Source organism: Micromys minutus, assembly GCF_963924665.1.
Source record: "Micromys minutus genome assembly, chromosome: 4".
In the NCBI taxonomy this organism is placed as follows: domain Eukaryota; kingdom Metazoa; phylum Chordata; class Mammalia; order Rodentia; family Muridae; genus Micromys; species Micromys minutus.
This window is the reverse complement of record NC_137973.1, coordinates 59,728,314-59,740,728: the sequence shown is the minus strand read 5'-3', so window position 1 is coordinate 59,740,728 and position 12,415 is coordinate 59,728,314. Positions and strand designations below refer to the sequence as shown.

The 12,415-nt window shown below is 39.2% G+C and overlaps 1 protein-coding gene across 9 annotated transcripts in view; it reads left to right on the top strand.

Annotated features, from left to right (window-relative positions):
• ANK2 (ankyrin 2) overlaps positions 1–12,415 on the top strand; it is a 539,079-nt gene that overhangs the window by 467,801 nt on the left and 58,863 nt on the right. For all 9 annotated transcript variants that reach the window (XM_080915859.1, XM_080915857.1, XM_080915858.1 and 6 more), the window contains 3 exons: positions 5,448–5,520; positions 7,011–7,064; positions 10,897–11,041. In XM_080915859.1, the coding sequence (XP_080771985.1) occupies positions 5,448–5,520; positions 7,011–7,064; positions 10,897–11,041 (272 nt within the window). The remainder of the gene's footprint in view (positions 1–5,447; positions 5,521–7,010; positions 7,065–10,896; positions 11,042–12,415) is intronic.

Sequence of the window (12,415 nt, the reverse complement as noted above, 5' to 3'; positions counted from 1 at the left end):
AATATCAGATCTCAGCTAAGGTATGTCACTCACATTACAAAACCTAACTTGCCTACAATCTGCTTTATCTAGAAGGGTTGTGTTATGTGTATGGGCGGTTTGCTTGCATGTATGACTGTGTACCATGTGCATGCTGGGTACCCACAGTAGATATAAATCCCTCTGGGATTGGAATGTTGTTAGCCATCATGTGGGTGCTGGGAACTGAACCCAGGTCCTCGGGAAAAGCAGCCAGTGCTCTTAACTGCTGAGTCATCTCTCCATCTCGTTGGCTACCTGTTTTGACCCTGCTTTATCTTTATTTTCTGGTTCCCTTCAGTGGCTCCTGAGAAGATTGTGGGTTTGGTTTGAGACATGGAATTTAGAGCTGAAAAGGGTGAATGGGCTCCTTGTGCAACGCTCTTTCCTTTGGGAAGTGATGGCCCCTCATTCTTTCCCCCCATAGTTTCTTCTCTCCTATGATGCCTCAGATAATTAATATGTGAGATTGCTAGTGTGCTAGATATGGAGAGACACATCTGGAATTCAGTTTAGGCTGCTGGCTCACAAAGGCTCCGGTTCTAACCATGCCGATATAATTAATCTTGATTTTGCTGGAAGGCAGCTTAGTCAAAGTTTCCTGAAAGAACTGGTCCTGTCTAGTCTTCAACCAAAAAACGCCACCCAAGAAGTATACTCTATTGGTTTTCAGCTGGTATGTCATATTTAATGTCATTATCGAAGGTTACTGCTTTACAGCAAACAAACAAACCCCAGCACTATGAGGATAGCAAGTAGCGCCAGGCATTCATAATGAGACCTAGAGAATCGAACGGTCCATGGTGCGGTTACCGCTAACCATGCTGAGTTACAGCTGCGTAGGAGATGGCCGCATCTCCTCTTGCTTGCATTCAGGGGGTGCGCCGCCTGTGCAGCCACGTGGGTTCCCTTGAAGAAAAGAAGCTTCTCTTCCAAGTTCTTTAGCCCAGAGTATGAATGCGGGCATTGTGTGAGGGAAGAGCTAGGGGAAGAGAGAGGCAGCGGACTGTAGGGAGAGCCCGTGCGGCCCAGACTGCTCAGACTCTGTGGAATGGTGGCTTGTTTCCTTAACCTTGGCTTTTCTAAATGTACACTGAGAGACGCAGCAGGGAGGGGTGAGGCAGTTCTGCATTGTCTTAGGATGAAGGCCCTGTAAGTTTGCCAGAATGGGGGCATATTCCCAGCAGCCGCGGCCTACTAAGATTGGAAAAACTATGAGAGATGACTCATACCTCCCGTAATCCACTATTATCAACTAGCTTTTTTATTGTTTGTATAATTTTAAAATAGTTTATTGTGTGGCAAATGATCACTTCTAAGTAGAACATAAATTATATAACAAATTACCCAAGGTTACCACGCATAAATCATATTAAATATACGACCCTTTAATCATTAGGGAAGATTTTCCTTAAATCAATAAAGAAAATGTAAGTCCCACATTCTAATTTTATTTGATACCATGTCTGTTAAAGGAGTCAGCAAAATAAAAGTGCGATGAATTCAGGTGATGTCATTTGACGTCATTCAATTGCCATTTTTTTCTGTGAATGTAGTTTCTTGTTTAGTTGGCTAATTTGTCATCTTTGTCCAAACACCACCAGTGTTCACTGTATATGTGTATATAGTTCATAGCATGTAAACAACGTATTCAATATTCACTGTATATGTGTATGTAGTTCATAACATGTAGATAACTTATTGGGGCTGAAGAGATGGCCTAGTGGTTAACACTCGCTGTTCTCGAAAGGGACCCAGATTCTGTTCCCAGCACCCACATGGCAGGGGACATGGCCTATAGCCCCAGCCCAAGTGAAGCTAGATCCTTCTTTCGCATCCTTAGGCTTCATGTATGCATGTAATGTATGTATATACATGAATGCACACATTCATACACATTAAAAACAAATACATCTTTAAAACAGTTTTATACATTCTGTATGTTTTCTTAAAGAAACATGTGGTCTACACAACCCTTACATTTTTTTTCTGATATATATATATTTTTCCAAATCATATATAATTGTCTCACCCACAACAAATTGGGCAGCAGTTATTTGGGGAGACACATCTGTGTCGAAACTTTTTAGAGTCCTTATCTTAGTTTCGCTAGAAAGCCAATTATACACATCATATTTTATCTAGTTAGAAAAGCTATCTTAACAAATATGATTGACATTAACAAAAGAAGCGGAGCCTGCAGGTAACCTGACGGCAGCCAAAGGGTGAGGTTGAAAGGTCACATGATGGCCAAGATCACTCACTGAGCTATGGTGGCTTGGGAAGTGTGTGAATTAAACTAGTTGGCAGGGTGGGGTGGGGTGGTGGCTGACTACGTCCAGTTACTTAAGCATACAGCCCCCCCCCCCACACACAGAGGGAAAACCAGATATTATCCTGTATTTATCAAATACCATGATAACAGTTTATATTTTATTTTCTATACTTTCCCATATCATGAATAACTTACCATCAGATTTAATTATAGCTCATTAATCATGTGCATAGCACACTCCCTATTTTAACTTTTAAAGTAATGTCCTGTCTTGACCATAATATCTTAGATTCTGCAGCAGAAAAACAAATACATGGTTCTTGAATTATAGCTTTGTTCTCCATATGCTGTTCAAATGCAGTTGTTTGAAATAATATGTGTATTTCAGTAAACAAACATCTTAGGGGTATTTTATTTTGAAAGAAAATTGTATATTACATGTAGTTACATTATTCATGAGCAGGGAGACTTATTTATGCATTCAGCAAACATTTTCTGATGCCCTGTGAAAGTTAGGAGTACATCAACTTCAAACACATGCTACAAATTGCATTTTACATTGAGGGAACTGCGAGTATTCAGAAAAATCTCTGTGAGAAAAATGATTATTGTGTGCTGCTTTCAATCTTGTCATATACATTTTCTTATATAACAGATAGCAATTAATTCCAAAGAAAGCAACCTGAGTATTCATTCGTGCAAGAACAGAGAGAGTATACTCACACACTACCAGCATCTGAAAAAGGACAATAGGCTGTTGCCCAACCATTTACTCTCAAATGGAGACACATCTGTGGAAATTGTTGAAAACTGCAGTTAACTATTCTATAGCATTTTCACATAACAGCAGAGGACCTATTAGCCAAATACAAGAGACATACTTACATTATTAAATCATTTTATTTATTTTTAGATACTTATTTAAAATGTTTCAGAAATGTATACTAGGATATGTTATAGTGTGGTAGTCTCCTTAAGGCTAAAAATATTAGCTTCAAATTGAGTTGCATAATGTAATTGAATGGGATTTTTCCACCCTGAGACTAGTTCTAACTATGTAGCTCTGGCTGTCCTAGAACTCACTTTCTAGACCAGGATAGTCTGGAACTAAATAGGATTTTTAAAGTACTATTGGTTGGATCCTAGACCCAGAATTCAGACTTATTATTATTGTATGTTGAGACTCTTTTGTAAATGTGTGTATGTGTGTGTGTGTGTGTGTGTGTGTGTGTGTGTGTGTGTGTGTGCAATTGATGGTCAGAGGTCAATATATGCAATGTCTTCCTCACTATCTGTATTGGGTTTTCAGGCAGGATTTTCTTGAACCTGGAGTCTATTAGCCCTTCTGGCTAGCCAGTGAGCTTTTGGGATCTCCCTGTGTTCCCAGCTCTGGCATTACAAGTATGCGCCCCTGTACTTACTTTTACATGCATGCCAGAGAGCTGAACTCTGATCCTCATGGGTCTGCAGCAGGTATTTTACCATCTGAACCACGTTATCTGCTCAAAGCAATGATATTTTTAAAATGCTTTTTATAATCCTAATGTACAGCTAGAGATGAAATCTATGCTATATAGTTTATAATTTAACTGAGCTAAAATTATAGCTCAAATTTGAAATGCTCAACTAAATAAAATACTGTATAACAAAAGTACTTTAAATTTGTTCATTTCACAGATACTCATCTGCTATCTAACCTTGGTGAGATCATTTGGTTCCTGGCTTTCTTTCTTGCAGCATTTATTTAGTTTTCTGTCATTAAATCAATACCTGGGGTCTCACGTAAACACCCCAAGGATCATATAGGCAGGCTAGACTTATTAACGTGAGCTTCAATTGTTCCTTTATCTATAAACTGTGAGATTCTCTGGTGGCCTTTTACTTTCTTCATTGTCTTTAAACGAAGATTCTACTCAAAAGAATACCCGTTTTGTCACTTGGTGGATTTTAACATAATCTTATTGCAACAAATTATATATGCCCTGGGCTTGATCACCAGTTCCGCTTATATAAACTATCCTGGTACACATATAAAATCCAGGCACTTGGGGGGTAGAGATTGAATGGTCAGAGTTATGGGGTTGTCCTTGCACATAGCACGCTTATGGGTTTGAGGTCAGTTTGAGATACTTAATACTCTCAGAAAAATAATGGAGAAAAGCCCTTTTCAAGTGTACAGTACACTGTGGTATTTTGTATGACCAGCATGGCACATCATGCGTATCTTACGCTTCTTCCCCATGTGACTGACATTTTGTATCCGTTAAGCATCAGCACACATCTTTCTTGCCTGCGTTCAACCCCTGGTCGCTATGATTCTACTATCTGTTTCTGTGATTTGAACTTTTAAGCCATTTCTCTGATGAGTGAAGTCACATGACATTGGTCTCCCTGTGCCAGGCTTTTTGCTTTTAGAAATCACTGTGGTATTTTTGGGCTATAACGATCATGGAGTTCCTTACTGCACAAGTGACGAACAACTTCTGAGGTCCTTCACTCCTAAGATGAATGCAATTCCCAACTACAATAGCCAGTTGTTCGAGGTGTTGTTGAGGAGCCTGATCTCTCAACTTCTCATCCTACGTCAGGGATGAAATGCCTTGCAGTTAGCTACTCAGGAGAGCACTGTAGAAAGCCAATGAACAATAAACTGTAACTGTAGACTGTGAGCACTATAAAGATGACTTATTCTCTACCGCTGGTCCTCGAACCCCTGCAGACATGTGTCAGAAATAATTTACATAGCCTTCCTTGTTTACAGCTTCTTTCTGATGGCTTTGCTTTTAATACATCGCACGTTTACTGCTTCATTGTAAAGTTTTTCTGGGTACTCCACTTAGTTCATCTTAGAGATGTCTTGAAGTCATTAGTTTGGTTTCCCAGTGTGACTAATTACTAGCACCGTTATTAAAGACCCGATTTTTCAAATGGGAACTAACGGTAATGAATCTTCTCCTGTACAATGTTCCTGGAATCGTTGGTCATTTATCTCCAGAAAGAACAAAAGAATTTTCAGGAAAGAGAGTAAGATTCTAAATTCTGTGTGGGTGAGATGAGGTGGTTGAGGTCTGAAGACTTGCTGTCGCTTTCTTCATCTTTTGTCTGGTTTTATTTTTAACTTTGCGATGAATGGGTTCTTTTTTTGTCTTTCCAGACTATCACAGAAAAACATAAGCTAAATGTTCCTGAGACGATGACGGAGGTTCTTGATGTTTCTGATGAAGAGGGTGAGTCTTTTGTGACAGCTGTCATATTGTTACACAAGGGAACTAACATTCCTTTAGGGACAGAGGTGGCAGTATGGATGGTAGCATCTTAATATTAAAGCCCAGTTGCAATCTTTACTCCACCAAATTTACTCTTACCATTGGAAAACACAGGCAAGTCAGGTCAATGTATCTTTGCCCTTATTGCCTTTACTGTATAATAGCTAGTAAGACTGGGAAATAGGAAAGCAATGTGAATCAGCCATGTGCTAAAAAGAGCTGGCTGATATAGAATACTAATTATACTAATTATACCAAAACATTTCATATCCACGTGCCTTGAAGAAATTTAAAATATTCTTCATCGATGGTATATTAAGAAGTCTCTGATTAGTACAAAAGTCAGAATATATATTAAACCGAGAAGAAAAGAGTCTTTAAAAGGCGCAAAAGGACCTCAGTGCCAAATAGTACAGTCTCAACATGACTAAGCCATACTTTGTCCCAGGAAAGATCCGCACTTTCATGGTGGTTTGAGAGTTGATAAAAATTACCTCAGCCAGTGGATCTCAATCTTCCTAATGCTATGGCCCTTTAACACAGTTCCTTAGGTTAAAGTGACCCCAACCATAAAATTGTTTTTGTTGCTACTTCATAACTGTAATCTTGCTACTGTCATGAATCATAATATAAATATCTTATATGCAGGATGTCTGATATGAGACCCCCAAAGGAGTTGTGTCCCACAGGTTTAGAACTGCTCATTTAGAAGGTCAATTTCAAAACCTCGAAAAAGAATGTTTTTCCAAAACATGTGCAGGGATGGCTGGGGCTAGGATAAGAATCCATGCTTGGCCCAAAAAGGTTCTTTTCATCCTCTTCAATGACTTATTTTGTTCTATATTTTGGATTTTCCTGTATTATTTTTCTTGAATAAAAAAACAAAAGAAACACCACCAGCACCACCACCAAAAAAACAACTCTGCTAACGTTACAGAAGCACCACACAGAGTATGCAAGCTTCAGTAGCAAAACCGGTGTGTGGGGGTTGCAAAACCTATTGCTATTGCAAGTGGACATTGCAAAATGCATACATACCTTTACAAAATCATTTCATTGAAGGTGTTCCTGGGCCTGATGGCAAGAGACTCCATAGAAAATATTAAATACATCTTCGGGTTCCTCGACATGAAATCCCAAGGCAAAGCTTTACATTCTTAGTCTTACTTGGAACCAGTTGGAAGCAGTCTGTCTTTATTTTTTTATTTTTTTGGCACTCCACACTGAGCTGCGTCAGTGTTCATAAGAATTATGACAAGAGTGGATGAATGTTGGATCGATGTATTACGATGAGTAATTTTTTAAAAGTCCTGCCAAAGGCTGCGGTTCTGGGTATTTATTATAAATGTGCGTTGTGTTCTAACATTTGCTAGCTGAGTTCCAACAGCCATGTGTGCACTCCATAGTTTTGCTGGGATTGTCTTTCTGATTCTCATTCATATGTTGTGCAGCTCTGAAGCAGCTTGGTGACCACTGTATTGATGGGGAAGCACTTAGTGATTCAGGTACCAGAGGAAGGACTCGGAGTGATTGCTTTCCTTTGCTTTTAACTTTTCTTAGCTTTTATAGAAGCAGCTTGTTGAAGTCTTAAATCTTTTTGCTTGATACTAATGTTTCTCTGAAAACGGCTTGTGTCATGTGGGTGGAATTGTGCATGTGTGCATTTGATGTGTGTATTTTATTAACTTGTAAGTAGAAAGCCACAATTTGCTTATTGTGATAATAATTTAGCGGCCATCATGGAGGCCTATTAAACAAAATTATTTTCTTCGGGGAACACTGTAAGAATGTTTCCCCAGAGGAATCTCTCTCTTCTTTAAATATAGAGTTTGAGGAGAAGTAATTCTTTAATACTGAAGTAAGCATTACATATTGGTAACTAATCTATTAGTTACTATCTGTACACTCTCAGCTAAGATTACTTGAGGTGAATGCTTACATTACCCTTCTTATATGAGAAAAATATATTGTTTAATTATGAGCCAGGTATGGTAGTGTGTATCTGTAGTCACACTTACGTAGGAGACAGAAGAAGGAGGATAATGGCAGACTATGATGCTCCCCTTGGGCTGGTCATGGGGCTACATGCCTTTACTACCAGTTCTCAGGAGACAGAGGCAGGTGGATCTCTGTGAGTTTGAGAGCATCCTGGTCTAGTAGTTTGTTCCCAGGCAGCCAGATTTATGCTATGTAGTGAGAATCTGTCTCAAAAGGGGGGAAAATGTTAAGGTCAGTGTCAGCAAATATATAATTAGAAGAAAAGTAATTGTTTTCTAAAAGATAGTCAAGAACAGAGGTAAGTTAACCACTAAATATCTTTAAAAATTATTCAGGAAGGAGAGGGCTGAGTGTGAGGAGATGGGTAGGTGTGTAAAAATGCACAATTTAAAAGTGGTTTACTATGTGTGTCTGGCAAGTTCAGACACGGTCACCATTTGTATGCAGTACCTACAGAGGCCAGAGGAGGGCATCAGGGCTTCCCATATTTCAATAGCAGAGGCAAGGGCCGGAGCCCAGAGACATTTCAGAGTCACCATCTAAGCATCATAGAGGTTATTACTATAGATAACCCCTGTGACCACAGTACTTGATCTTCTTTTATCCCTATATTTTTGATATTTATGTTCCAGAGTCCTAACATGGCTATATATACCAGTCACCACTCATGTAGAATCTTGTAGTTTTAGATTACCAAAATTAATTTTACTTAAACAAATTTTACAACAACAAAGACTGTGGTACACTGAAGCTTTATAATCCTTAGAAAGGAGTTGCCCAGAAATGTCTAAAATAAACTAGGAAGTACAACAAAAAAATGAAATCATTAATCTGAAAGTTATCTATTAAATTAATACATCTGTAATTCAGGAAGACATTGATCCAAGTACAGGAAACAAGAAGGACACTCACATTAACTTTGTTATATAACACGGGAAAAATAATTGTGTCTGACTGTCTTACACCAGATAAGTTATAATAGAGTGTATGTCAGTGAACAATTACTATGTAATAGCAAAATTCTTCCCAAGTTGAGCAGAATTCTATGCATGTGAATAAGAACTAATGTTCTTAATTCGGAGTGTTATTTTAAAATAGACTGCTCGGCAATTATGAGCACTTAACCACTAGCAGAGGACCTGGGTTTGAGTCCCAGAACCCACATGGTGGCACACAACCATTATAAACCTAGTTCCAGGGGATCTAGTAGTCAAACACATGGATGGATGGATAGATGGATGGATGGATGGATGGATAGATGGTTGGATGGATGGATGGTTGGATGGATGGATGGTTTGATGGATGGATGGGTAGGTAGGTGGATGGATGGATGGATAGATAGATAGATAGATAGATAGATAGATAGATAGATAGATAGATAGATAGACAGATAGATGTAAAAAGAAATTTCTCGTTTCTCATATTTCCCTCTTTATAAGCATGGAGACAGGTCATTTAGAAAGTTTGTCAAGCATGTTGGTGGGGAATGGAGTGGACAAATAAGAAACATTCTATTTTATCAAGTGAAATGTGAGGTACTTACAGAAAACACAAGTGAGGAATCCTTGGAGGAGACTGAGATACGTATTTGGAGTGTGACAAAGGTCTAAGATGAATCCAGTTTTGAACACAGTATATTAGATGAGGTTCTTGAAGTTTTAATGATGTGTGGTAAGTGGGACATAGCAGGGGTCATACAGGAATGCCATTTCAGACGAAGGAACCTGAGAAGAAACACTTAAGTAATAGAAAAGGACTAGGAGAGGGTTGTTTATCAAAGGTGACACCTCTTGACCATTGTTTAATTACTAGATTCAGTTACCAACAGCAAGGGTCTGAATATGACAGGAAGTTTGCTCACTCCCAGGTTGTACTGGATCCAGCTACATCCATCTTTATAAACCGTTTTCTTCCTTTCTACCAAGACATGACTAGAAAGAGGTTGAATAAGAAAATCTAAAATGTGGGTCATGTTTTATTAAGAAGTGTTGAGACATTCTAACACATGGGAAATAGATCCTTATTTTGAGTTAATTTTGTTCCCTGTGACCACCTTGGCTACTGAGAGACTGGAGTTAGAACTGGAAACCCAGGAGAATCAGGTTGGCATCCAGAAACTAACTCAGAGGAAGCACAGGATGCCCTAACTTTCATAGTATTATGGAATTAAGCCAAGTTCAGTTGATTGGATTCTTGGGGTAGGACAGGGAGGAGGAAAAAGAGGAAGCATGCAAGCTAGCTTATGAGCAATGTTTGTGTTCTTGCTTAAGGCGTATGTAATACACGGCCTTTTGTATGTGATAGATCTTGTATTTCACCATTCCCATCACCTCTTCACACATAAAAAATGGTCACAGAGTGTCTTCTAAAATGTTAATAAAGCTCTCTAAAAATTACTAGGCTTATCTCCGTGTCAGACTATGTCTAGATTTTAGTTGTCTGGTTCTTAGAATTTATTTGTTTCTACTTTAGTGCTCTTTTGTATCTTGAATCTTATAAAATCTTATAAATATTGCTATCAAATTTATGAGCAGCAATATGCTTTTCAGCAGGTTAAGCCCAAGCCTGGTAAACTGAATCAACTTTCAGGTCCTACACAGAAGAAGAAGAGACCATGTTCCTCTGACCTTCACATGTATACATATACTGAAACATAAGACACAAACACACACACACACACACACACACACACACACACACACACCCAGAGAAAGAGAGACACACAGAGAGAGACAGAAACAGAGACAGAAATAAGCACAGATACACACATAGACATAGACATAGACATACACAGAAACATAGACACACACACCACACACATAGATATAGACATACACAGAGACATACACACTGACCCAGATACAAATACAGACACATACATACGCAATCAATCAATCAATACTCTCTTATTATTGAACTGTCTCATGTATCTTAGCACATAGTCAATGGTATGAAGGGACTACTAATACTGGATTGTGACAGAATCATTGTGTAAGCTTCTGACAAAATTCTAGTAATCTGCACAGTGGACTAACCTTTAAGCTAGACTAGTCATCATGATAACAAACAGAATAAATAAAGCCAGTTGGAAAATATTCAGAGAATTACAATTCAGTTAATTATTTTTCTTGATGCCTGTTAGGAGAATTAATCGAATAGTCTCTCTATAGGCTTTATCCATCTGTAGACGTGTGCCTAGATTCTGTGTCTTCCCGATGTGCAGTATTTTTGCTGTTTCCCATGCTCTCTCGAGAATGCACGTCACAACTATGGGCATATTTTGTTGCTGGTACTAAAGTTAACAAGTGTCTTTCTTGACTGTCATCTGATTACCTCCAGGTGACGACACAGTGACAGGTGACGGGGGAGAATACCTCAGGCCAGAAGATCTCAAGGAGCTCGGTGATGACTCACTGCCCAGCAGTCAGTTCTTGGATGGCATGAACTACCTTCGGTACAGTCTGGAGGGAGGAAGATCTGACAGGTATTCACCAAACCTACATCAAGTTTCACAAGTATACACAACACATCTTTTCAACATTTTTCCCCCTTTCTCTTTTTCTTTTGGTTCTTAGAGATAAGGTCTCATTACACAGCCCAGATTGGCATGGAACTTTCTCAGATGAGCCTCAGACTTCTGATCCCCCTGTCTCTGCCTCCTGAATGTTAGGCATGCATTGTGGGCACGTATCACTGTGCCCGGCTTACCACATATTTTTTATGGTGACAGAGAATGTAGACACGAGTTAATAAGCACCTTGATGAATCGTCCTTTTCAGTGTGTCACCTCATTCATTTCCCTGACACCTTTTGAAGAACAGGAAACTAGTTCAGAGATATCAAATCATTCAACATAATCACGTAGCTACTACAAAGCAAGAGCCAGCCTTTCGAAGTGATGTATTTAATCAGCTGCCACTTTTCTCTTTAGGCAAATTCTAAGGACAGTTTTGCCTGGCAAATGTGGTTCGCATCTCCAGATACCTATTACTCTAGCTTAACTCTTGGTGCTGTAATTGCTGTGTGCACAAAAATATGTTGTGAAGAATAGTAGAAATCAAGTGCGAAGGAAAACTGCCCCAGAATTAACTTTTTTCATAAAAAAATAAAAATAGAAAAGGAGGACAGTGTCTTTAGAGGTTACCTGAGCCCGTAAGGGTCCCTCTTTATGGGCAAGTCGGAGGAGCCTTGCTGATGTGAACTGAGTCCATGTTATCTTGGTTATTCCTAACTAATACACCCGGTGCTTGCTACTCTGAGCAGCAAGATGACTAAAAATATTCTAGGTGCTTCTCCAGACGTATGACTGTCAAGCTGAGTCACATGTGTGTTTGTTCATGTCACTGTAATGTCTTCCCATCGACAGTCCCATAATCACAGAGCAGAGATGACACCTTTGTCAGCCACTTTAGGAATTTCCTACATATTTATCACTTAAGCCACCAATTATACGAAAATAATAAGTGAAGGCAACTTGTTTGGGGGAATCCCTTGAGATCCAGAATCCCATTTCTTGTGGTTTTCTTTTGCCCTTTTCCTCACCTTTTTCTTTTTTTTTTTCTTTTTTATTTTTTTAACTGTGTAAGTTCATTCTTGAACTGGCCATTCTGGTAAGTTCCAGGAGGTAACAATTGATTAAAATATGTTCACTAAATTCTGCTTTGAAAGGCCAAGGCAGATGGGCTCCGAGCACCTCTGCAGGACAGAGATTCAAGCTTCCTGACAGGCAATGGCCCAAACCAGATGGAATGCTGAGCAAGCTTGTGTTAGTTGGACCACGCAGTGGTGCAGTGGGCTGGACCAGGAATGGAGGGAAAGCACACCTGTATTTTACGAGAGCCCCACTTTTGTGACACAG